The following is a 27803-nucleotide window of genomic DNA, read 5'->3' on the forward strand; positions in this document are numbered from 1 at the left end:
TACGCCATCACTGAGATACACTGAGTATAATTTAATCTTTGATTTGGAAGAACCTCAGGATCTTGTGTTTTGAACCTCAGGTAGTGTACATTAGTGTAAAAATGCCGCTAAATGGTTTTCATTTATATAACACCTTCTCTTCCAGCTTTATGGATTTTATTTTTCATATAAAATAGACTTCCTGTTTTGTTTTTTTAATTTATTTTTGGCTGCACTGGGTCTTCGTTGCTGCGCGTGGACTTTCTCTAGTTGCGGCGAGCGGGGGCTACTCTTCGTTTTCGGTGTGCGGGCTTCTCATTGCGGTGGCTTCTCTTATTGCGCAGCATGGGCTCTAGGCGCGTGGGCTTCAGTAGTTGTGGCACGTGGGCTCAGAAGTTTTGGCTCGCGGGCTCTAGAGCACAGGCTTAGTAGTTGTGGAGCATGGGCTTACTTGCTCCGCGGCATGTGGGATCTTCCCGGAGCAGGGCTCAAACCCGTGTCCCCTGCATTGGCAGGTGGATTCTTAACCACTGTGCCACCAGGGAAGTCCAGATTTCCTGGTGTGTTTGTGGTTGCTGTTGCTGTTTTCCTGGTTATAAAAATAATTCTTATTCTTTACAGCAAATCAGGAAGAGAGAGCAAAATATAAAGAAAATTAACCTGTGATTCTGCCACTCAGAGGCAGCTATCGTTGACATCTTTGTGTACATGTTTTGGCAGGGTTGGGTGCGGGGAGGCCCTTAGCAGCTGTTTTGTTTTTCCTCCAAGGATCAGCTTTATTGAGGCATAATTTTACATAGACTAAATTTCACCAGTTTTTAAGCATATACGTTGATATATTTTGACAGTTGTATGCACTGGTGTACCTGTTGCCGCACTTGTGACTCAGAACATTTCCATCACCCCAGGAAAGTTCCCCTGTGCTCCTTTGCAGTAGTTTCCCTCCCCCCATTCCCAGCCCCTGGTAACTACTAATTTGTTTTGCCTTTCCTGTAATTTCATATAAATGGAATCGTACAGTACGTAATCTCCTGTTGTGTGGCTGCTTTTACTTAATAAGTGTGAGTTCCATACAGGTTGTTGCTTGTGTTAGTAGTTTGTTTCTTTTTAATATTTATTGTTATTTCTATAATCCTCTTGGAAATACTGAAGGTTTATCTAATTTTGAGGCAGCTAAAGCAGCCTAAATCACTTGCCATGTTTTTTAAAGAGTTGGATACTCATGCCATTCTAATTTTGTGCTTTAGGAAGATGATATCTATAAAATTTTTTTTTTTTTTTTTTTTTTTTTTTTAGTTATTCAGGTAAAATGTTTATCCTCCCACGTGGTCAGTGGTTCTGCTCATATGTTACTGCCATATCTTGTTTTGACTTTGTTCTTAAAATCCCTAGTTTATTAACAAGCGCTCATTTATTACTGCTGTGAGCTAGGTCTTATGGAGGATGCAGAAATACGTAAGATATGTACTCTTCCCAGGTAGTTTATGATCTAGTAGGAAAAATTAGGCAAGATACAAGTACTCTTTAAGAAAAAGAAAAAAGCCTGGAAGGAAAGAGCAGAGTCAATAAAGTATGCTGGGAGATTGAGAAGAGGTTGAGGTTTCCTTCTGCCTGGATAGTTTGGAGGACTTCTTGCAGGAGCTAGTGGTCAGTGTGGGTAGAACAGAGGGAGTAGTGTGAATGCACAGGCCTCTTTGGGAAATGGCAGATAGTGGTTTCATTAGATTGGAACGTAGGACGCCTCAAGAAGAAAAGCGGAAGGAGGTTCAGGTTCAGTTAGGTAAAGCCTTAATGAAAGCTAAAGCGTAGCCTCCACTCAGGAGGCTGCATGGCTGTGTTTGGGAATAGGTAGGATTAGAATGGAGGAAATGGATTATTGCCAAAGCTGTTGTGCTAGAATATGGGTCCATGAGCAGTAGAGAATGGATGGGGATGCAGGCGTCAGGAAGGCTGTTGTAAGAGACTGCGACTGGGCTACTGAGGCACTGCACACGCGCAGAGGGAGCAGAGACAGAGGTGGTGGGATTGGTGGGAGAAACATCAGTGAGGGGAAAGGACCAAAACGAGGCACTAGTTCCCATACAGGTAACGAACACGGGGAAGAGCTGAAGGTGAAGTCAGAGCTGTAAACTGAGTGGTCGTGAGCGTGCTGGTGCTGTTAACAGCTGCTGGTCAGGGGACCAGGGAGCAGGAAGCAGGGCGGGGAGGGTGAGCGTGTTTTGGGGCGGGTTGAGTTTGTATTGATGGGAAGCCCAAGCGGTTATTCCAAGTAACTGGGAGGTTGGGAAGTTTTATTCAATTTCTATTTAAAGAATTTTTAAGGCTGTAAGCTTTTTGGTGTATGTATACTTATAAATCACACAAATTGTTCTTTTGCTGTTGTTTCTAGAGAAAACACCAAGGAAAAGGATAAGACAGAAAGTACGGCAGAAGAAACTGAGGAGAGAGAGCAGGCCACGCCCCGGGGCCGAAAGACCGCCAACAGTCAGGGCCGCCGAAAGGGCCGGGTCACCAGGTCCATGACCAGTGAGGCCGCGGCTGCCAGCGCTGCGGCTGCTGCAGCCACCGAGGAGCCACCCCCACCTCTGCCACCGCCGCCAGAACCCAGTGAGTGGACGAGATTGGAGCGAACGGGCCAGAATTTTGTTTGGGATTCTGTTTCAGTGCTGGGATGAGGCAGGAGGGACCTCTGATATTGATGGCCTAGAAATGCTGATCTGAAACTCTGGCCTTTACATTTTTTTTAAAAAATAAATTTATGTATTTTATTTAGTTTTGGCTGCGTTGGGTCTTCGTTGCTGCACGCGGGCTTTCTCTAGTTGCGGCGAGCGGGGGCTACTCTTCGTTGCGGTGCGCGGACTTCTCATTGCGGTGGCTTCTCTCGTTGCGGAGCACGGGCTCTAGGCTCACGGGCTTCAGTAGTTGTGCCACGTGGGCTTCAGTAGTTGTGCCTCGTGGGCTCTAGAGCGCAGGCTCAGTAGTTGTGGCGCATGGGCTTAGTTGCTCTGCGGCATGTGGGATCTTCCCAGACCAGGGCTTGAACCCGTGTCCCCTGCATTGGCAGGCGGATTCTCAACCACTGCACCACCAGGGAAGCCCTAAATTTGTTAGACTTTAATATCAAAGTCTTTCAAAAAAGAACGTGAGCCCCAACCTTACTACCTAATACAGCTGTTTTTCTTTTTCCTTAGTTGTAATCCTAGAGTGCGTGCCACCTTGTTTCCTGATATTCTAACTGGGCACATGTCATGAATGTTTTCTACTTTCTAAGTGATCTTCATTTTCACTTTCAGTGGCTCTGAGATGTTGGCCATCTCCTCCCGCCTTTATTTATTTTTTATTTTTTTTTATTTTTGGCTGTGCTGGGTCTTCGGTTCGTGCGAGGGCTTTCTCTAGTTGCGGCAAGTGGGGGCCACTCTTCATCGCGGTGCGGGGACCGCTCTTCATCGCGGTGCGCGGGCCTTTCACTATCGCGGCCCCTCCCATTGCGGGGCACAGGCTCCAGACGCGCAGGCTCAGTAGTTGTGGCTCACGGGCCCAGCTGCTCCGTGGCATGTGGGATCTTCCCAGACCAGGGCTCGAACCCGTGTTCCCTGCATTAGCAGGCAGATTCTCAACCACTGCGCCACCAGGGAAGCCCTCCTCCCGCCTTTAAAACTAATATGGATAGCACTTTAATGAAAAAAAAAATCTTTATTCACATAGCATTTTCTTTCTGTTAAATTAGTTTTCATGGAAATAAATTCTTAGACAAGGGAATACTGGGTCTAAGAGTACAGGCATTTTTCTCCTTCTTATTAAGGACTGTCTTCAGTAGTTTATAAAGGGATCATATTAATGATGAGTACCATCATTGGTGGTTCAGTGGTACCAAGTTTATCATAACGTGAAGTCTGAAAGAAATCGCAAGTTTTTTTGTTTTTGTTTTTTTTTAATTAATTTATTTATTTTTGGCTGTGTTGGGTCTTCGTTTCTGTGCGAGGGCTTTCTCTAGTTGCGGCAAGCAGGGGCCACTCTTCATCGCAGTGCGCGGGCCTTTCACCGTCACGGCCTCTCTTGTTGCGGGGCACAGGCTCCAGGCGCGCAGGCTCAGTAGTTGTGGCGCACGGGCCCAGTTGCTCCGCGGCATGTGGGATCTTCCCAGACCAGGGCTCGAACCTGTGTCCCCTGCATTGGCAGGCAGACTCTCAACCACTGCGCCACCAGGGAAGCCCAAATCGCAAGTTTTGGAAATAACAGGAATGAAGTGAAGGAAACAATTGGACAAGCAGATGGGGGCAGATCATGGTGGGCTTTGTTTGAACTATATACTGCTTTGCTTACAAAGTAGGGAGCTTACAGAGGTTTTTAAACAGAGGAGTGTTGTGATTAGATTGGTGTCTTAGAAAGATAACTCTGGTGACAGTGTGGAGGAGGTGTGTTTGGGGTAAGGGCTGGAGGCTGAGGGACCGGCTAGAAGGGCATCATTATGCATTCAGTGGTCCAGGCAGCGAGGGGGTGTATTCAGGAGACTAGAATTGACATACATCATTGCATGTGAGGGGTAGATGGATGGAAAGATTTAAAAATTAGTCTAAGGCTTCAAAAATTAGTCTGAAGATCCTGATAATAACTGGAGTGACTGGGTGGATGGTAGTAATGTTAATTGAGAAGGAGAATATAGCAGGAGCTCATTTTAGGCCTGAGAGTCTCAGTTTTCTAAAGTAAAGGAGAAAGTGTTCAGTTTGTGATCCATCTGTTTGCTAGATTTCAGGCACTGAGATTGAACATAGGGACTTCCAGGAGTTCGGGGGAGATGGGGGTTCAGAGAACAGGAGAGGACTGTGCCTGCCTGGGCAGGAAGCAGCAGGGCGACTGCTTCTTTTGACACTTCAGGAGAGAAGTGATGGAGCTCTAGGAAGTGGGGAGGCACCGCATTCAAACATGTGGACATGGATGGAATGTTAAAGAACGTTGAGGAAGACCATGGTGCTGAGGAGTGTGGGATTTTCCCCTCTATTACAGTAGAGGAGAGGCTGATACCATCCTATTTCCATAGTTTCTTTCACCTAATGCTTTAAAGTGGCTTTATGTCAGATAAATATTTAGGCTATAGATTATACGGTTGGTGCCATATAATCTGTGAATGAAGGACTTCATTTTTCTCTGGCTTATTGGGTTCTGTCTTTATTTCAGTTTCTACAGAACCTGTAGAGACCTCTCGATGGACAGAAGAAGAAATGGAAGTTGCTAAAAAAGGTAAATGATAGTAGTTCAGGTTCTTCAGGTTTGTTTTTCTTTGTTTGTTTGTTTTTAGGGTTATTGGTAATGAGTGAGATGGAACTAATTTCTTTTTAATTGAAAAAAAAAGTTCGTTCTTCCACAATGGTAAGTAGAAGTTAGAAGTACACTTAAGAGTTCTTTTCGATGGTGTGGTTCCCTGTAAGGTGCCCCAGTGTGCCTTGTTTTAGAGGCCCACTTTTGAGGAATTTTTCTCTCTCATTTTGTTTTGAATGTCTTATTAGAGAGCAAGTAAGCTACTTTCAGTTTTCCAGAATAGTTGTGATTAAATGCTATTAAAGTTTTGGAAGGTATTTGATATAAAAAGTCTCTTATTTAAAAGTTGCATTTAATAGAATGGTAAATACTTTCTCAGTTTGCATTTAGTAGGGCTAAGTTTGATATAAAATAATTCAGAGGAGAGAGCATGGACTTTGTAGCCAGACAGATGAAGGTTTGAATTCTGCTTCTGACACTTTCCTAGCTGTGTGGCCTTCATCTTACTCTGGAACTTTACGGATCTTGTGTTCTTCTGTTGTTTCTTATAAATGTCATATACAGTTTGAGATTGAACTAAAATTTCTAAAAGGATAGGTAATTGAATTGGTTTATAAATAAAAAACTATTTTTTAAGTAAACTAATTTTGAGAAAGATTAGCCAGCTCTTTTGGGGGTTAAGGATTTACCCTGTAGTTCTAAAGAGAAATTATTGCAAATAGCTTGAACTTTTAGTGACACATTTCAGATTTATTTTCTGTTTAGTTGGTAATGAGTAATGCATTTAAGAATCATATAAACCAAGCTTACCAAAAATACAGCAGCTTAGAGCGTTCTGTCTTCAGAATATTTTTGTTTGAAGTTTATTGCCATGGTTAGCACATCTGTGACTGTCATGCTTCCGTGTATTACTGTCATCTGACCATCCCAGCGTCACAGTGGAGTAGGTAGGTGTCAGCTCTGCCACAGCGTGCTTTTGTCAGGTGCACGTCCTAGCACGTGACTGCTCAGGCCCCACTCCTTCCAGCTTTTAGTCATACGTCAGCAGGATCTGGAGGTGATCTTCCAGTTATCATTGTGCAGGAAGCTACTGGTGTTAACCTTGAAAAATTGATGTTTTCCCATGAATTAATGAATTTGTACTAGAAATTCCTGCTTGGATACACCTATGTCTAAAATATCTCTCTGTATTTATGCATTTATATATCCATACTCGTTGCACATATGTATCTGTGTGCATACGTGCATCATTTGTTGGAAGAAATGTCAGATTGCATAGGTTCCTGTGATGTATCGTATTACAACAGGTCTAAAAGAAAAAAAAACTGGTTAATATTTTTGAGGGCATCCTTGATTGGGAATGGACTGAAGACATGCTGATTATAAATGGAACCTTAAGTATATCTTTACTTTGTGTTAATCACTTACATTTGATTACCTTATTAACTTTGTATTGATATACTGTTTCCAAAGATTTAGAAGTACTGTACCTAATGACTCATTTTACAGTGTTTGGGCTCTTACTGTGTGTCCAGCATTGTCCTAGTACTCTGGGAGATACATAACAAGGATAAGGTTGAGTCCTTCCATTAATGAGCATGTTTTAACTTTGGGTAGAAAAATAGAGCTGTTTAATGAGTTTTGTGTGAATCTCATTTCAGCAAGCATTGAAGTATATCAATAAATAATTGAAAAAACACTTTTAGTGTTAATGATTGTGAATGAAATGGATTAAGTTGATTTTATTATTTTTCTTGTTTGCTTTATCAGGTGACTACTCAGTTAATGTTTGGTCTGTTTTTAAAATACAGGTCTAGTAGAACATGGTCGTAACTGGGCAGCAATTGCCAAAATGGTGGGAACTAAAAGTGAAGCCCAATGTAAAAACTTCTATTTTAACTATAAGAGACGACACAATCTTGACAACCTCTTGCAGCAGCATAAACAGAAAGTGAGTATATCAGGGGTGGTGAGTCTTTTACTTACTGTTTTTTACTTAGTTTTTTTTTTGAGCTTCAAAGATTGGTTTTGAAGGAAACATTTTTGTATCTTGTATTTTTTTTTTTTTTTTAACATCTTTACTGGAGTATAATTGCTTTACAGTGTTGTGTTAGTTTCTGCTGTATAACAAAGTGAATCAGCGTATCTTGTATTTTTATTTGCATTTCCCTGTAAAGGGAAATGCTAGTTTCTTGGCACACGTTGACGATTTGTTTATTTACTGCTAAGGAGTAAAATTTCTGTTAGTACTAATGGCGATTCAGTACTTTTGAGTTTCTGTGGGCTGGATTTGAAAAATATAAGCATTTTGGAGTTTGAATTGAAAACTCTAGTTCTGTTTACCATGTTGATTGAGTTGATTTGGCATATTAAAAAACATTTTCTCAGAGAGAAAGATTCCATGGGGTAAAAACTAAAAACCGGCAAGTTTTGAAAATTATTGAAAGATTATTAGAGATTATTGAGAATTCCTTAACCAAGAAGTTCCAGTGTTCTCAGAGTTCACAGAGCTCTTTGAGGGTTCCATGAAGTCAAAGCTATTTTCATAAAAATATTCAGACGTTTCCTTTTTCCACTGTCTGGACGTTTGCATCCATGGTGTCAAAGCAGCTGTGAGTGAGAGTGCTGGGGCCTTAGCACGAAGGGCACCACCGCGCTCAGCGTCCTCCTCATCTCCAAGCAGTTGCAGCTTTGTTTTGTAAATGGCCATTTCCCTTAAGAATGCCCTTGATGAAGCCACTAAAAATGGACTTTGGTAAATCTTGAGCCTTACAGGCCCTCTGCTCGGTCCCGGTGCAGCGGGTCTCAGGGAAGGCACTCTTGTGTCGTTTGAGTTCCAAGCTGAACTAGTCCCCCCTTTTCCATGGAATGTTATTTTTAATTAAAAGAATGACAGAACAGATATGGTTTTTCAGACCTGAATATTTTGCAGACATCTTCTCAAAAATGAATGGGCCTGTCTTGAAAGAAAACAGCCATTAGTATTTGTTGCCACTTTTAAATTTCCAGCTTTCAGGCAAAAACTAGAATTTTGGAAAGTGTGTATCTCTCACCGTGAGATTAACATCTTCACAATACTCAGACTTTTCTGATGAGATTAGTGGTAATAATAACTAATGTGATATTTTGATACATAATGAAATGTATCCAAATTTTAAAAAAATCTCTGTAACTCATTTTCCAAGTGACCAACTCATGATGTCACAATGTATGTTGTGTATGGATAAAAGATCCATAAAATGTTCTTTAATACACCAAAGTACAAGATAGGGGAATGCATTTTAATAGAGTACCAAAAATGTATCGATACGTTTCAGATTTCACATTGCAACTAACCTTGAGTAGAGCATTTTATCCTTTTTAAAAAGATTTCAGGAAAACATGACAAAATGTCTAGTACCTTTTAAAACTCAGTGGAAGATTTATAGGTGTTACATTTCCGTTTAAAACGAATACTCTGATTTAATGAAGAAGGGGTCTGGAGGTACAGTAGCTCACTGCGTGTGAAGAGAGGGATGTCGCAGTCATGGTAAATTGCTGTCTCTTCTGCAGCCGTCCAGGACAGCGCCCCACAGAATGGGTGGATGCTGCCAGAGGAGGGCACAGATTGGGCACTGAGAAAACCCATAGAGTAGCTATTAGCTAATGCTCAAAAATAGAGCATTCATGGAACCTTCTGAAGGCTTCTTAGGAAATGTAGCCAGAGGAGTCTTCCCTTGTGTTCTTGCTCAGAACATAAGGATAGATTTTTTTTTGGTCTTCAGAATTTCATCTAGTTCTATTACTCTGATGTCAGAAAATGGATTTTTCTCTTGACTTAATTAATGCTTTAGGTTGGATCCTAAATAGCATATTCATATCTAAACTAAGAATAAGAAGAAATAAGAATAAGAATATTGGTAATTTTTCACAGTTGGTATGGTAGTGGGAATCTGTTACCTATTACCTCTGAGGAATCTCTCCCTGGGAGAGGCTGGCAGCTGATGCCTGGTGATGTGCAGGGTCTGTAGGAGGCACAGAACAGAGGACTGCCAGGGCCGGGACCCTATAGATAGTACAGTAAATGGCTAATGTCTTACATTTTTGTATATAAACACATACTCTTACAGACAAGTGACCCCAGTAGAAGAATGAACAATTTTACGTAAACGTGTAGTTTGCAGGAGGGAAAATCCTATTTAAAAAAAAAAAAAGGAATTTGTTCTCATTAATAGTAAAAGAAATTCAGTAACAACAGCGATGAGTTGTTGCCTATGAAATCACATAATCCTTAACGCTAGTGAGGGAAGGCTATTGCAGCATTATTAGCAACCTCAATGCCTTGAAACAGGAAAATTTGAAATATATATTGATAGAGTGTTGTAATGGAATCATTAATAAAAGTAGTAACCTTGAAGCATTTGTAAAGTAGGTGTGTGTGTAGTTCATGATTATATTGTTAAAAAAAGGTAGGATATATAACTACATAGGGCCATCCTGTTTTGTTTACATGTGTACGTAAACATTTATACACACGTATATGCATGTAAAAGACTGAAAGGAAATGCAGCAATATACTTAGAATCTCTAGCTGCTAGAATTATGAGCAGTTCTTATTTTTCTTAACATAATTTTCTGTCTTCCACATTCCAACACGTTATTTTTATTAGAAAATAAATATATGAAAATAAAAAGCAGGAGTTTTGTGGGGTTTGGCTATTTGTACATGTATAGTGATGAGTAGTTCCAGAAACGGCTCGGATGTAACTTTTGGTCAGTTTGATGAAAGCCATCCGTCCACCTGCACAAAAGGCCCGTTAGTGGGTCCGCGAGGTGCCTGCACTCCAGCCAGAGTGCTTGTCGGACACGCAGCCTGCTGGTCTGGTGTGTGCGCGCCAGTGTTCTGCCTCACCTCAGGTGTGAGAAGGTTTGTTTCTTTCCTTTTAGTTACTTACATCCCAAATAGCAATATTTTTTCCTCCTTTAGGCCTCACGAAAGCCTCGTGAAGAGCGAGATGTGTCTCAGTGTGAAAGTGTAGCTTCCACCGTTTCTGCTCAGGAGGACGAGGACATCGAAGCCTCCAACGAAGAGGAAAATCCCGAGGACAGTGAAGGTATCTCAGATCTTCCATCTGGTTGTGGCTTCTGCTGGCCCAGATGCGTGACGTGTACCTTAGTCATTTGACTATCTAGGAATTGCTTCATTAAGGAAACGTGAACACAATGTATTTATTCGTTCACTCAACACATATTTATTTATGTAGCTCCTAAGACGGCCCAGGTGCTACACCCAGAAGATCTTGAAGATGGTGGTCCTGCCTCAGACACTAAGTGCCGACATCAATAAAATGTCTGTGTGTCTGGATCATTGCCACACGTATTGGTTCAGTCGGTATAATCGGTTACATTTCCCTCTTTATTTTATTCCATTGACCTTGATTTATCTCAGTGTTTACAAAGCTTACACATGTCATATTGATGTTTTCACGTAAAAAGTATTAATGACCCAGAGGCACTGGCAGAAAAAAACATCAGCCCAAATAACTTAATAAAATCCTTTTTGTCACTTGAACAAATTAATGACAACTTCCTGGAAAAGTAAATATTTTCTTGATTTTTTCCCTAATTAAAAAAGGTACCTAATTTATTTCAGTTTACATTACTTTCAAAGTTTCCTTGGATTTCTTTTGTAAACTGCCCTCTTGTGAAGTGGGGATTTTCACAGTGATTTCAGTAGCTCTTTATATATTATATCTTAAACATGTTCATGTTTTTATGTATGCAAATATTCCCTCCATCTCATTTGCTTTTTGTTTTGTTTTATCTTTAAATTACCAGAGTTTAAACTTTGCAGGTAATTAGAGCTATTTACATTTTCCTTTGTAGGCTCTTATATTTTAAGCTTAAGAGGTTCTACACCTTCCAGGAGTTTCAGATTTTGTTTTATTATTTTTTTTTCTACAAGTTGTCATTACTGGGTTTTCAACTTAAAATTTGTCTTGAAATGGGTTTTGGCTTTGAACAGTAAACTTTATTCTGTGAGGTTTTGTGCAAAATGAGGCAGCTGTTACAAAAGTAAAGAGACTGTTGGAGCAGGCGCACCCTGGGGTAGAATGAGGGTCCTGCAGACAGTTGGCGGGGAGGGTGTGTCTGGCACTTCGAATGAGGTCCTCAGAGTTTGTTAATTTTAATAGGTTTGTAGCTGGTAGCCAGTATTCCCTGGGTTATAAATGTACATGAAGCCTGTATTTCGCAGACTGGGCGGCTTAAACAATAGAAATTTATCTTTGGATTAGGGCCCCACTCTTATGACCTCATTTAACCTTAATTACCTCCTTAAGGTCATTATCTCCAAATACAGTCACATTGAGGGTTAGGGCTTTAACATAAATTTTGGGGGCGGGGGGACACAATTCAGTTCATAAGAAGGGCCAAGCCTATTTGTCATATACGTGTTTATTTCAGAACAGAGAAGCCTATCCGTGCACGGGCTAACAGATTCCTAAAAACTGAGCACCAGAAAGTGACTTTTTTCCTTCTGTTTCCCTCCTGTTACTTTGTCTTAGTGTGAAGCTTTTTTCAAATTGTCAGATAAGGTGATTTAAGGTTAAGTGAGGTATTAAAATCACGTTTCCGTCGGCTCTAGTGTGGGGTAGCATGGTCACGTCCTGCCCATTTATACATATGCTTGTGTCGTGACATCTAGAATAGTTTCCTATTAATAGGAAATGAACTTGCCCCTAGAATTGTGGGATCTTTATTTCCTTTGACTTAATTTCATTTGGAAAGTGCCAGAGAAAAGAAAGTACAGTGCGGTGTCCATGAGCTATGCCCCGTCTTACTGCCCAGCTTCCGGAGACCCTGCAGACCTCCTGTTGGTTGTGGGGTCAGGCTCTTGCCGGCGGGAGAGGGGAGGCATCTGCTGAAGGCAGAGCCTCTGTGTCTGGCTTCCTGAGACACGCCTCTAGCCGTGGGAGTGTCTTTTGTGACTAGATGAGTTAAATCAGAAAGACCAAAACCTTACCAGAATTCTGATGTGTTCTTGTTCTCTTGTTCTAAATCTTTCCTTACGGTGTTTTGGCGGGGGAAAGAAAAAAAGGCACTCAACATTTGGCTGGTGCTTGGTGAAGCACTGTGCCTTGGAAATATTCCTACTCCTTTGTGGCTTGGAAGAATAAAATAACTGAAAGAGTGCTTATGTCAGATGATATCATGAAAGTGCTTATGTCAGATGACTAACATGTCCTCCTGTGTTTGGAAGATAAATGACTTGTTCATTTCTCCTTGGGTTTGAGGTTTCCATCACTATATGTATAGAAATGAGGATGACGTCAGGCTTTTTGTTAGCCTTTCAACATTTTGGTAGCATCTTTCACTGATAGTAATTGCTGCTGTATATTGAGACCTTACTACGTGTGAGGTGCTCTTCTGAGCTTTTGTCTTTTGACTTTGTTTTTATTTTTGAGACTTGAAGTCTCATCTGAATCCAGGCTCATACATCTAACTGCCTATTTAACATTTCTACTTGGATACCTAAGAGTTAACATCCAAAGCCAACTTGTGTTTCCCCACCACTACAACCTACTTTCCCTCCAGTCTCTCCCTCGGTCAGTAAATGATGCCAGCTCTCTCTCATACCCCACGTGTGGGCCATCAGTGAGGGTTGTCAACTTGTCTTTAGATGCGTTATTTAGACTCTCGTCACATCCCCCTCCCTCCATTGCTGCCACCCTGCTTCCGAGCCACTGTCATCTCTATTGCAGTGGCCTCTTGATTGGTCTGCTTGCTGCTGTTTGTTCCATTATATTTTTTTCCTCCAAAGAACAGCCAGAGTGAACCTTATAAAATATAAATCAGATCAGTTTTCTCCTGTACTCCAAATCCTCTGATACTTTTCCGCGTCTCATTCAGAATCAAAGCCAGAGACCTGTGGTGATGCGTGAGGACTCCCTGCGGGAACGGACCCTTAGGTTTCTGTGGCCTCTTTGCCAACCCCTTTCTGCCTGCTCACTCTGTTCTTTGTTGTTGGTGTTAACTGAGATAAAATTAACATACAACATTATATTAGTTTCAGGTTAACAACATAATCATTCAATATTTGTACATATCATGAAATGATCACAAAAGTCTAGTTAACATTCATCACTGCATAGTTTTTTCTCATGATGAGCATTTTTAATATCTACTCTTAGCAACTTCCAGGTTTATAACACAGCATAATTAACTGTAGTTAGTATGCTGTATGTCACATCCCCAGGGCTTACTGTTTTATAACTAGGTGCTTGTATCGTTCGCACCTTCATCCACTTTGCCCACCCCTCACTGCCTGCCTCTGACAATCACCAGTCTCTTCTCTGTTTATGCTTTTTTTTTTTTTTAACATTGCACATGTAGGTGAGATCATACAGTATTTGTCCTTCTCTGTCTGACTTATTTCACTTAGCATAATGCCCTCAAGTTCTATCCACGTTGTCAGAAATGGCAAGATACACACACACACACGCGCGCGCGCGCGCACACACACACACATTTTCTTTATCCTTTCATCCATTGATAGACACCTAGGTTCCTTCCATATCTTGGCTATTGTAAATAATGCTGCAATGAATGTTGGGGTGCATGTATCTTTTCCAGTTGCTGTTTGTTTTTCCTTCAGATAAATACCCAGAAATAGAATTGCTGAATCATATGGTAGTTCTATTTTTAATTTTTTGAGGAACCTCTACTGTTTTCCATGGTGGCTGCACCAATTTCCATTTCCACCAACAGTGCATGAGTGTTCCTTTTTCTCCGCGTTCTCACCAACCCCGTTGCTTCTTGTCTTTTTCGCAGTGGCCGCTCTGACAGGTTCGAGGTGACTCCTCCCTCTGTTTTGACCGCACTGTCCTCTCCGCTGCTCCTGGGCAGGCAGCCCCCGCTGGAGGGCGTCTCCACGTGTCACTCTTTCTGCCTGGAACGAGCTTCCCCGCTTCCTTCGGGCCTCTTGAAATGTCACATTAGCTCTCTAATGCCTCCGTACCCACTGGGCCCCAATTTTGTTCTTTAATCACTGCGCTTATTACCACCTGACATGTCATGTGTTTATTGTTCATTGTCTGTTTCACACTAGAATTTCCGCCCCATTAGAGTAATTTCTTTTTCCCACTGCAGTGTCACCAGGACCTCAAACAGCTCCCTGCATGGCGGATGTTAGGTACATATTTACAAATTCACTCTTTATCATTCATTCAGAGTTTTTAAATACTATGTTAGGCATGAAAAGTATTCTTTCCCATATGGTCATTTAAGTTTTTATTTTTTACTGTTTTTTATGTAAAAATAATACATTTATGGCTTCAGAGTTTCCTGTTTTGCTTAAAATATTTCTCCATACCTCCTGAGGTTATTTGTATCTTGTACTAAATTATCTTCTTAGAATTTTAAAAATCTTTATTCCATTTGGAATTATTTTTCTGCATAGTGTAGTTTTTCTTCCAGACAGAGAACCAATTCTGAGAAAGCTAGCTTATTAAATATCATCCTTTACCCAATGATTTAAAGTATCACGTTTGGCATATATTAATTTCTCACATACTTTAGGAGCTATCCCTAGACATTATCTTCTGTACCACTGATTTATTTTGTCTGTCTCTCTGGCAGTTCCTAACACATTGTAATACATTGGCTTCATAGTAAGTTTAAGAATTTGGAGAGGCAAGTCTCTCTCACGCTAATGCTTTTTCTAATTTTCTTGGATTTTCTCAGGGACTTATTTTTTCATATAAATTATAAATTGGTCTATGTAGTTTAAGAAGTTTTCTTACAAACCGCTGGGATTCTCCTTGGAGATATGTATATTAATTTTAGGGAGATTTAAAGTTTTATGTTGTCTTCTAGTCTATTTTAAGAAAATAATTGAAAACAATGTTGAAGTGAACATCTCTGTGTAACTATTTATAGCAGTGTCAAGTTGGAAGTAGCCCAAGGATCCACTATTAGAGGAAAGGTGAAGTAAATTTAAAGACACATTCACAGCCATTCATTCACTTCTTACTTCAGTAAATGTTTGAGTCTGCTCTGTGCCAGGCACTCGGCCTTGTGCTTGTCTCTAGGACTTAAATGATAAACAAAGTATATGATCCTTGCCCTTAATGGTATTTACAGCCTAGTGGGAGCAACAGCAGGGAATCAAATAATTGTGAATAAATGTAAAGTTGTAACTGTAATCAGTACATGTGCTGTAAGAGCCATAGTAGCAAAATTCAACTTTGTTAAAGAAATGATAGAAGGCTTTTTTTAAGCATGTGGTATTTGATCTAATATCCAAAGGAGGAAAAGTAGGTGAAAGCCGTTCAGAATGTATGAAGTATGTGGTGGGGGACGCATGGGGCATTCACAGAACTGAAAGAAGGCCAGTGATATGGGACACAGAGAATGCAGGGCTCGAGATGAGGCTGGAGGCTTGCAGCAAGGCCACGCTCAGGAGTTTGGAACTTTATCCTGGGAGCAGTGAGGTTCCATGAGGTGTTCTAAGAGGGAGGGAGGGGGAGACTGTGTGAGTGAGTTTTGGTAAAATTTGGCTTTTAAACTCACTCTGGCCTTGTTGTAGAGAATGGTCTGGGGTGGTGGTCAGAAGAGTTGGTTTTGGAGTTGAGTGGCAGTTGTGAAGTTGAACAGAAATGGCTGGATTTGAGGGATATTTTTAGAGAGAAGATCTATGAGACTCATTGAGGCACGATATGGGGACAAATGAGAGGAGTGTTTAAAAGGTGACTCCTAGGTTCCTGGTTTGTTTGTTGGGTACTAAACACTAAAAAAGAACTTGAGTTGGGACTTGGGAGAGTTGAATACCTGTCCAGAGTAGGACATAGTGAATTTGTGATTCCTTTGAGATATCTGGGTAAAGATGTCAAAAAGCATTAAGAGTATATTTATGAAATGGTACAAATGATGGGAAAGACCAGTGTTACAACGATAAATTAAAAAATCTATGTGATATTGTTCTAGAGCTTTGTTGTCTAATGTGGTAGCCACTAGACACACATGTGGCTATTGAGTTCTTGAAATGTGATTACAGTCTTCCCTCTATCTGAGGGTCCTGCAGTTCAACCAGCTGTGGGTTGAAAATATTCAGAAAAAAATTCCAGAAAGTTCCCAAAAGCAAAATTCCACAGAGTGGCAACTATTTACATAGCATTTACATTGTATTTACAGCTATTTACACAGCATTGGTATTGTATTGTATTACGTATTGCAAGTAATTGTAAGTAATCTATGGATGATTTAAAGGATATGGGAGGATACTTTTGCATAGGTTATATGCACATGCTGCCGTTTTACATCTCGTACCTGAGCATCCGTGGATTTTGGTGTCCGTGGTGGGGGCATGGGGGTTGGTCTGGAATTAGTCCCCTGCAGACACCAGGGGACGACTGTAGTCCAAATTGAGATGTGCTGGAAATGTGAAATACAATCAGATTTTGAAGACTTAGTACCAAAAAAGGTAAAACATCTTATTACTAGGTTTCTATATTGGTTACATTTAAAATGATAATATTTTGCACATACTGGGTTAAATAAGATATATTGTTGAAGTTAATTTTATCTGTCTCTCTTTTTACTTTTTTAACATGGCCACCAGAAAAATTAAAATTACAGATGTAATGTGCATTATGTTACTATTGGATGGTGCTGTTCTAGTGTTAGCTCTCCTGGGTAAAAAGAAAAGCACAGAAACAGGCTGGTAGAAATGAACCAGAACGTTATCATTTATGGGAATGTTTTTTGTTTAGTTTTGTTTTTCTATCTTTCTTTGTTTTTCAAATTTCATATGGATTATTTTTAGACATTAAAAGCTTTTACGCTTTCAATTTCTGAAGGCCAAGACAATTTGATGTTTCCCTTTCATACTCTACTTATGAAAAAACTTTAGTTTTCTCAATGGCTGTAATACTTCAGTGAGGTCATCAAAGGAGGATAATTCATCCTAAACAAGTACTTTCAAGCTTGGCTTCTGTCACCACCTGACACGTGTTCATTATCAGATTTTTATGCTGTATCATTATCTTTAAGGTGCTGAAAATAGTTCTGATACAGAAAGTGCTCCTTCTCCTTCACCAGTTGAAGCTGTCAAGCCCGGCGAAGACAGCACTGAAAACGCGCCTCCTCGAGGGACCACGGAGCCTGCGGCCGAGCTGGAGGCCACACCCGACGCAGTGCCCAGGGCCTCTCCCTCGCCGGCAGTTGCGAGCACAAAAGCAGCCGAGGATGACAGTGTGGAGACCCAGGCGAACGACAGCATGGCAGTGGACACAGCAGAGCCGATGGATGTGGAGCACGAGGAGCGCGGGGCTGAAGGCATTTCCGCCCTGGACCTCCCCTCGGCCGCCAAGGCTGACGCTGTGGATGTTGAAATGCCAGAAAGCAGTCCCTCCAGAGTCGAAGGGGACCCCAAAGACAGAGACCTGGAGAGAAGCAGCGAGAAGCCGGAGCCTGGAGACGACGACCTAGGGGTGGCCCAGCAGATGAGTGCCCCAAGGCCCGAGCTCCCCTCTGACCACGACTCCAGTGCCACATGCAGTGCCGACGAGGATGTGGACGGGGAACCCGAGAGGCAGCGGTGAGGCTCCCTCCTTGACCTCCTCCTGCTCTTTACTCTGTTGGTTGCAGACTGAACCCCAGGGTGGTGCTGGCTGCTGAGGTTACTCCTGTAGAAATACTGGCAAGTGAGAGAGTCTGTCTGCTTTTATTTATTTATTTTTTAAATTCTTTATTTATTTATTTATGGCTGCGTTGGGTCTTCGTTGCTGCGCGCGGGCTTTCTCTAGTTGCGGCGAGCGGGGGCTACTCTTGGTCGTGGTGCGCGGGTTTCTCATTGTGGTGGCTTCTCTTGATGTGGTGCACGGGCTTCAGTAGTTGTGGCTCACGGGCTCAGTAGTTGTGGCTCGCGGGCTCTAGAGCGCAGGCTCAGTAGTTGTGGCGCACGAGCTTAGTTGCTCCGCAGCATGTGGGGTCTTCCTGGGCCAAGGCTCGAACTCGTGTCCCCTGCATTGGCAGGTGGATTCTTAACCACTGCGCCACCAGGCAAGTCCCTCTGTCTGCTTTTAGTGTTGGGTTCTGATGCTGTTCACCTGATTAAGTAACCAAAAAGAATTGGGTGATCATTATTCTTCAATGAGAAAGATTTTAATTTCTTTCTACATCACTTGTTACATGCGTGCCATATGATAGCAGAGAAGGGGCTGTCAGCTCACAGAGCTGTGGCCTGAGCCGCTTCTGTGGCAGAGCCGTGTGATGTGGTGGTGAAAGTGGAGGTGGGGGGGCGCCGGCTCCAGCTTTGCCCCCAGACCGAGCAGCCTCAAGCCGGGCCTGCGGGGCCTGCACATGACACGTGAGAGATGCTGAGGGCGAAGATGGGAACTGGAGTGAAAGTGTGTTAGAAAGCGTAATCAAGATTCAACTTAGTGGTCATTATATAACGATCACTTTTTTGTATCAGTTAAAACTGTAGGTTATTCATATTTGCAATTCAAAATATCAGGTACAATACAAATTACCTTATAAGTACTTTTAGTCAAATTAATAATATGCAAATATAATCTTAATGGTTTTTATAAAAATTACTGTAAAAAATACATATTTTGCAGGAGTAGATGCCAACTTCTTTAATATATTTAATTTCCTGGGTGTTTCCTTTTCCTTGAAAGCAATGGAATCACCTAGAATCACAGTAGAATGTTGGATTGGTGCAAATTCTAGAAGTGAATTAGACTAAAACGTAATTTAACCAGAAACCCAATTCAGCTCTGGTTTTTGTTTTTGTTTTTCTTTTTTTCCCCTTTTTAATAAGAAAGAGGCTCTCAGGAGACAGCCAGATTCTGCTCAGAGCTCAGCTTCCATAGTGTGTCCTGGTGTCACTGTGCTTTCAGTCCATAACCAGTATATTGTGCATCTTACATATTCTAGAATGGGACTTGGTACTAGAATAATATTGAACATAACAGTGATGGTTTCTCCAAAGAGATTTTTATATGGTAGATACTAGAATTTTAATCAACAAGAATTGAAATAATATAAGGCTCCTACTTAACCGTTGGTTTTCAGAAAATTGAAGATTCTAGCCCTCTTTTCTTCTCATGTCACAGTAATCTAGATTTTAATTGTCCCAGGCTTTAGAGTAAACATCAATGGATTCAAGCTGTGTGGTCCCTTTTTAAGCCTGCTTTATTGAAATATCTCAACTAAAATAAGAGTTACCTGTGTTTCGCACTGCTGGTTTCAGTAACGTTTTTTTTTTTTTTATCGGTAACTTATTTATAAATTTATAAATGAAGGAAAAATTATGATGGCAGTAATCTTACAGGAGAGGAGCATCCTAAGAGATGACCGTGACAGTAGTTGTGAAATTTTGAAATTCCTTATGAATATACAGTGGTCTGTGGATGATACTCTAAAGTTTACTTCACTTCCAAACTATTAAAATAACACTTTCAGTTGTCTTCTATATCTTTAATATTATCTTTATTCTTTGTGTAATATGTAAATTGTTTTCTTTTACACATTCTAATTTTCTTACCAATTTATACCTTTTAAAATGTTCATCTTTCCCCAGTAACTGACAACACTGGGAAATATGATGGAGCCTGTAAGGTATTGATATAATTTCCCCAGTTCATACGTTGGGTGTCCTAAACTCAAGTGTATGTCCTGAAAATGAGTGAAGCTGGTGGAGTGTGAGATGGCAGAGCTGTGACTGGGGAGCACGGGCTGGGTGGGGAGGGCAGCCCTGCAAGTTCAGCCCGCTGTTGCATGGGAGTGCTGCCTCTGCGGTGCCATTTCTTCCCATTTTTCATGAGAAACCAGAAGTCTGGGATTTTGGGTGAAATTCTTGGTTTTAAAATGATGGTGGTTTATTCAAATGTTTTAAAACAATACTCTGTGATCCTAGAAAAACATTCTGTTACAGGTAACATAGTTTGTAACCTATGTTAATGATAAATTAGGACCTAACTTTTTATAATGGCCCTTGTTCAGACTGTTCTGTTGGTTAGATGCAGATGATTAAATTCAGATAAATTTCAACCTATAAAGCAACGTTAGGCTTCTTTACCTAGAAAATTAGCACTGTAGATTTTTTTCCTGACTGTTCAGATATGCAAGGTTAATGTGATGTGTGTGTGTGCGTGTGCGTGTGTGTGTGTGTGTGTGTGTGTGTGTACATGTTAACTTAGAAGGAATTATGGTGATTGTATGTTTAAAGTTTTAAATAAGAATATATTAATTTATCTTTTTAAATTGCATTTGCAGAATGTTTCCTGTGGATTCAAAACCTTCATTGTTAAACCCCACTGGATCTATACTGGTCTCGTCCCCAATAAAACCAAATCCGCTGGACCTGCCACAGCTTCAGCATCGAGCTGCTGTCATCCCGCCAATGGTAAGTTTTCAATGTGAGTAAGAGGTGTTGAAAACAAAGACCTTTAGAGACATTTCTTCTCTTCTTTAATCAGTGCTTGGTTTTTTAAAAAAATTGTGGTAAAAAATCACATAACATAAAATTTACCGTCTTAGCTCTTTTTAAGTGTTCAGTAGGGTTAAGTATATCCATTTAACCATCACTCTCCTTCCCCCCCTTCCCCCAGCCCCTGGTAACCACCTTTCTACTTTCCGTTTTATGAATTTGGCTACTTACATAAGTGGACTCATGCAGTAAATATTTGGTTTTTTGTGGCTGGTTTATTTCACTCAGCGTAATTTCCTCAAGATTAATCCATGTTGTAGCACATATCCGATTCTTCTTCCATTTTAACACTGCATTTTATTTATCCATTCATCTGTTGGATACATTGCTTTTTCAGATGGATTCATCGTGATAATTGATTGAAATGGTCATTTCCAATTAAGGAAAAAAGAGAAATATAGTGCTCTAGCCATAAATGTTAGTAAGTTCTGTGTTTGTTTTGTTTTGCTATAAGACAATAGTAGAATAAGTATATAACTGGGTTTTGAATATTTAGAATAAATTATAGAGGTTATGGTTAACTTTAGTATACAGTTCCAAATCTAATTTTATTTACATTTTACCTTATTAATCTCTACGAGTTTGACTCCCTTTTGATCCTGAATTCCAGTCTTGGGTATTGATCTTTTACTTAGTTATGTTCTAGCTCTTGGTTTATTTCAGAGGATAAAAATTTATTTCGTCTCACATGACAATATGTGAAAGTTAAGTGTGTGCTTATGATAAATAGGCTCACCAAAAAAATCATTAAGCATTTGCTCATTCATTGATTTACCCAAATGGACATTTATTGATTGTCTGCCTAGTTCAAGATAACATTTTTAATGCTGTGTGGAATATCATGATCTCTGACTTCAGAAAATTTAGCGATTGGTCTTGATAATAAGACATAGAAAAAAATCATAATAAAAATTTAAAAGAATTAAAATGTGATGCTCTCTTCGGTTGAAAAATATACTATGGGTGATTCAGAGGAAGGAGAGCTTCCTTCTTAAAGAGACACTTAAAGAAGACTCCATGTAGGAAATAATGTTTTGGTTGGACCAAAACAGTTCATTTCGCTTTATAGCAAAAGGAAGAAAGCCATGTTTACATATAAGCCAAAGCACAAAGGCAAGAAAATTATGTGTGTATTATGGGTGCAGTGAAAAACCCTACTTATGGCAGCGGAGAAAACTCTGGAAGTCTTTAGATAATAGGTTCTAAAAGAGTCAGATCTCTGCTATTCCCAGGACTCTTTTGTGTTCATGAAGTGATGGACTGAGTTAGGGAATGTTTATTTAGTGTTGGACAAAGCAGCTTGGGTTCCTTCATGAAGTGGGAGAGACAGAAAAGAAGCAGAGAAAACAAGCATCTAATTGCAAATTGTGGCGAGTGCTGTGTCCTGTGAAAGAGAGGGAGGGGGTTTGCAGTATGTTTTGGATGGTTAGGGACGGCCTGTCTGAAGAGGTGACGTTTCATTTCCGTCCTGAAGAGAATTGGTATGTTGGTATGTTAATGAATTGGTTGTGGGAAGAGAGGAGATGGAGTCCAGGGTGGCTGCCAGGTTTCTGGCTTAAGCTGCTGTGGTTCTGTTTCGTATGATGGAAATCACTGTAGGAGAAGCATTGAGTTTAGCAAATGAAAAGTTCTGTTTTGAATATAAGTTTTGAGGTGCTTTGAGATATCCAAGTGGAGTTAGGTAGGCAGTCTGTGAGTGTGGAACTTGGAGGAAAATGTATTAGAAATAGAAGTTTATGAGCCATTAACATACAGGTGACATTTAAATCCATAGAAGTGGGTGTGAGCACCTGTGAGAGGGCAGAGAGGAGGGTGGGACCCAAGCCTGAGCCACTAGGGACTCAACATCATGAGTTAAAAGCAAATGGAAATATTGTGATTTCTGTTTTGATTTCTCTTACCACAACTTTGGGATTTATTTTGTGTTCAGATCTGAAAGTAATTGTTTAGCATTTTAAGCATTATGCTTGAAGATTTGATTAAAAAACGGTAAAATCACTTCAAGCAGTCATATTACAGAAAGAAGCATTACTTGCCACAGATGGTAATTACTATTTTGTTGGTCATTGGCATATTTAGATTTTCTTCTTCCTGTAGGTTTCCTGCACCCCATGTAACATACCGATTGGAACTCCAGTGAGCGGCTTCGCCCTCTACCAGCGACACATCAAAGCCATGCACGAGTCGGCGCTTCTGGAGGAGCAGCGGCAGAGGCAGGAGCAGATGGACCTGGAGCGCAGGAGCTCTGCGAGCCCGCGCGGCGCCCCCAAGAGCCCGAGCAGAGAGTGGGAAGGTAGGCAGCGCTGGCGCCACAGGGGGCTTTCCTGGTGGGAAGCAAAGCTGCAGTGTCCTGAGCGCTTAGGAACTTGATTTATGGCGCTTGTCCCTCACAGGTAAAACCTTTACATTGACCTCAGTTAAGCTAAAGAAGGCCAGTATCACTGACCACAGAGGAATGACAGTAACATTTTCAGTAGTCTTGTTGTTAATGTGAATTTTCTGATATTCACCTTAATGCTGGATGACTGCATAAAAGCCATGCTTTACGCTACATTCATCGGAGTTTTCAGAGTGAGAATTGTCCTGTCCTCCAAGCAAATCAGAGTAACATTCTAAATCTCTGATACGACAGGGGACAGCTTTGTGTAGCATATAGCTAGTCAGACCTTGCCTTACCCTCGCTCTGGCCATGGGCAAGCCACTTGACCTTCTCAGTTTTGGTTTTCTCATCTGTACAGTGCAAATGATATATCTGTCTGTCTAATCTAGCTATATCTCTGCCTTGCCAGGATTACAACCTGTAAGAAAGAATGAGCATTCAGTATTGTTTTATAAGACATGGCTCAGCATCATTTTATGTACGATATAATAAGTAATAGTAGTACATTCGTATATGCATAGTGTGACAGATACCATGAAGGTACTGTTATTGTTGTACGTCACTTATTTCAAGTGACAGATTTGAGTTGTGCGTGCTCTTTTTAGTTGGTACATGATACACTTAGTTTCTTTTAAAAAAAGAAAAAAGGGAGCGATTTCTAAATTTTAGTAACTTCTTCTGGCATGGGAAGAAAATGGCACATGTATTCTGGTTGATAATGACTTACGGACTATCCAGTATGCTATGCTTAGTGTATAAGACTATTAAAGTCTTCTCTGATTATGATTTCAGTTTTTGTAATGATTCAGGAGACTGTCGTACCTGACATAGATAAGAGCTATTAGCTGTAGAACACCATGCATTTCAAGGGCTATTTAATATAAAAGAGGAACTGTGCTGCTTAACTGACCCTGCCGGCTCCCCGCCCCTGTCACACCAGTAATGACTTATTAGTTACACGACACACTGAACCTCTTATGTTAGAGTTTCACGTATCAGATTGTTAGTGTTTTAAATATAAATCGTATGCTATTAAAAATGTGAACCAGAGTGATTAATACCCACCAGGGCTGTGTGTATAATAGGTGCTAAATGAATATTTCTTGAATGGAGATTAAAAAAACATTGTTAACCTTTGGGCTTTTAGTATATTGCCTCTAGGGAATCCTTAATTCCTAACTCAGTAATTGACATAATGTATACTCAGTAATTACATGTTAAAGGAATGATTAAATGAAGTAGGATAAAAATGGATGTAGCAGAAGTGCTTGTCTTCAATTATGAGAAAATCTGTCATTATGAGAAGGATAAATTATAGAATAATTCAAAAGTCTTTTGATCTATTCCTTACATAAATGATTTAGAATAAATTTTTTAAGGCAGAATTAAAATGTAGAAAAAATAACATTCAAAGGTATTTGCTGAACTCATGCTAAAGCTTAACATTATTCAGGTGACAATATCTGGGTCATTCTAATATGTCTGTATTGTATAGTTACTTTAGGACCTCAGTTTCTTTTCTTGACCTCCTTTACGAGATGGGTTGTATTTGGTAGCTGGGGAGACTGAACTAGGCTAGAGCCGTAAATTCTGAGACTCCAAACTGTGACTTGCATTTCTCCGTGATCAGTCACGTTAATTCATGTGGTTTAGATCTGAATGGTACCCTTACTTTTAATAGTGATGCAGTGGTCTTAAAACCAAAGTGTCATTATATATTTGATCAATATGACACCAAGGTGTTTGTTAATAAGACACCAGTTTGGTTCAGGGTGACTCTTTACAAACTGGGATGGTTGATTACATTTTATCCCAAGGTTAACTTTTGTTTTAGCTAATCTAGCTAGTATGTTCATCCAGTAATTTATTTAACAAGTGCCTGAAGGCTCTCCTGAATTTATAGCTATCCTATGTTTCGCTTAAAGGATAATCTCCCAAATAACATTTCTATATTTGCAGTTAACTTGCTTGTATGTAGACTGTTTGATATAAATGAATAGTTTATAAGATGGTAAGTATAGTGAGAAGAGGATTTACGTATAAACCATCACCAAACTGGTATTGTCCACCTGAGGTAGGACCACAGTTTTGGCTTTTCCCTTCATGGGCTCATTTAGAAGGCAACAGGCAGCACCTGTTGTCCACCTGTTTGATTGTGTTCACCTTCTCTTAATATCAATGAGACAGGTGGCTTAAGCCTTTCCACTTGTAGAAAAGCTTGAAAAAACCTCAGAGAAAGATTGTTTTCATTTTCCAGTAACGTTTACACACATTGACTCCTGCTTTAGTTGGAAACCTTTTTTCCACAGGGAAAGAACTCAGACTTTACACATTTAGAGAGAGAGTTAGAAGTGAAATTCTAATGCAGGTTTTAAAATCTATCCAATCAAAATAAGAGTCAATGCCTCTGTGCAACTGAATCTAGTTTATTTTGTTGTTGTTGTTTCTTAATTTTTTCAGCTGAGTACATGATGATTTAAATAGCTATATTTAAAACCATCTAAATTTTCACCTTTTTCTTTAGCACTATTATGACAAAGTGTGTTTTTCCACATGATTATAAAACAATCAGACACTGAATATATGTAATATATATTGCAATGCACTCTCATGTTAAATTCTCTAGAAAGGGAGAAGTGATATTCTTTTAAAGTTGGTTTATTTCATAAATCTGCACAGTATTAGGACACTTAATAATCTAATTCATTATATTAATCCTTCAGAGAAGGAACGGGTAACATCATCTTGATGGTTACCCCAGAGGCATCTGAAATTTCTACACCCAGTGCTCAGGGAGACACCATTGCACTCAGGATGGTTTAGAGCTCAGGGCCAGGAGTTGCACTGCTTTCGAAAAATCTCCAGCCTTGGTTGGGCAGTTAGGTGTGATTCTTCTGAGCCTCAGTTTCCTCCTCTGTCAAATGGTGTTAATGATCTCATTAGTCATGAGGGCTAAACGAGATACTTCTGTAATACACAGTGCTCTGCCCATAGTACAGATTCCTATTAGCTGACATTACAGTTGTTGTTTCTGGTTTTAAAAAATATCTTAGTTAACTAGAGAATGTTTTAATTGTGCTGATGAGTCTCTATCTGAAACCAGTCACAAACCATCCACTTAAAAGTGAAATGCTGGAGACCTTCTCTTTAGAAAGGGCCTGTGAGGATGCCCAGTGTTACTTCACTGCAGTGCAGGAAGAAAGAAAGGAACCAAACAAGAGGTTTAGCTGCTGAAGGGAGAAGACAAGTTATGATTCACAGGGTAAGATTATTCACCTAGGAAGCCTAAGAGAATTAACTGAGAAAGTTATTAGAGCTAAGAGGAAAGTTCATTAAGTTTCTCAGAAAGAATTGATATACAGAAATCTACGACTTTCTTTCTTATATATCTGCAGTAATCAGTATATATAAATATATATATATATATTCCCATGTATATTAAACAGATGGTTTTCCTCACCACAAAATATAAAATACCTATGAATACTTTTTATGAAATTATGAAAAATGACCTATATGAAAACATCTAGGTTCCTCAATTAGACAGCTCATTATAAAATGTCAAGTCTCCTATAAATACAGGAGATAAACTTAATGCACGTCCACTGAAAATTCCAGTGATATTTTGTTTGGGGAGGAAGTATTCAAAATGATTTTATAAATTTAGATTTATCTGGAAGAATAAATGGGTAAGACTAGGTAAGCAAAAGAATAAAAAATGAATGGGAATTTGTTCCGGCAGACATTAAAATGCCACAATTTAAAGTGGTTTGGATTACAGATGAGTTTTTACTTTCTTCTTTGTGCTTTTCTTATTTTCCAAAATTACACTATGTCAATTCACTTAAAAATAAAGAAAATATTGTATATTATATATATAATTATATATATGTGTGTTTTTACTTTATGTGGAATAATTTTCATCAGCATTACTACAGTAAAATTCATAGTTTTATAAGCTTGTGTAGCCTTTAAAAAATTATTTTGATCTGTATCTTTTGAAATCCTTCTTCCATTTCTTGATTACATTTATTTCTCTGAATATTAAGCAGTGGGCTTCAACAGGCTAATTATAAGAGCTGAAGTCCTCAGAGTTCTGGCCTCTAATTCAGGCCATACTTGAATTCACAGAATGGCTGGATAATCTGATGTTTGCCTGCTGTGGTCTTTATTGCATGTGAAAATACTTGATTCTCCTAATGAGAGGAAAGAGAAGTTCTTTGTGATTTGAAAGAAAAAATTGTAATTGAATTTTTGAGGATTTTATTAGGTCACAGTAATGATGCTTACACAGAAGATTTAGATTTATAGGGTTTTTTTAAACCTCTCTGTGGGTGGATTCCCCCCCGGGAATTTTAGATGTTGATAGTAGTGTATAGTTGGATCTGCCCCTGGATGGTGTGGGCTTGGTCCTTTCACACTTACTATTTTAATATGGGGTTCTTCCCTTATTTTGATAACTTTAACTTTCATAGGAAAATCAGTCGCCTATATGCCTTATGCTGAGGTCACACGTGCTCTAGAACAGGAAGCACAGGTGCACAGTACCGCAGCAAGGTCAGCATCAGCGTGTAGGCTCTCTCCGAGAGAAGTCAGTAAAGCCGCGCCACAGCCCGATGTGAGTGCAGCGCGCTGTAGTGTCCCACCAGGTAAATACCGCTGCTCTGTGCCGTGGCTGCTGGCCATCGACCTACACGTGATGACCTGCGT

General features: G+C 40.0%; 1 protein-coding gene across 4 annotated transcripts in view; it reads left to right on the forward strand.

Moving 5' to 3' along the window:
- NCOR1 (nuclear receptor corepressor 1) overlaps window positions 1-27803 on the forward strand; it is a 145767-nt gene that overhangs the window by 80718 nt on the left and 37246 nt on the right. For 3 of the 4 annotated variants that reach the window (XM_059908097.1, XM_059908100.1, XM_059908098.1), the window contains 7 exons: window positions 2369-2586; window positions 5155-5217; window positions 7047-7186; window positions 10202-10328; window positions 17266-17812; window positions 20500-20629; window positions 22811-23006. In XM_059908097.1, the coding sequence (XP_059764080.1) occupies window positions 2369-2586; window positions 5155-5217; window positions 7047-7186; window positions 10202-10328; window positions 17266-17812; window positions 20500-20629; window positions 22811-23006 (1421 nt within the window). The remainder of the gene's footprint in view (window positions 1-2368; window positions 2587-5154; window positions 5218-7046; window positions 7187-10201; window positions 10329-17265; window positions 17813-20499; window positions 20630-22810; window positions 23007-27803) is intronic. The other variant, XM_059908099.1, reaches the window with a different exon arrangement.

This window comes from Balaenoptera ricei, chromosome 20, assembly GCF_028023285.1.
Source record: "Balaenoptera ricei isolate mBalRic1 chromosome 20, mBalRic1.hap2, whole genome shotgun sequence".
In the NCBI taxonomy this organism is placed as follows: Eukaryota; Metazoa; Chordata; class Mammalia; order Artiodactyla; family Balaenopteridae; genus Balaenoptera; species Balaenoptera ricei.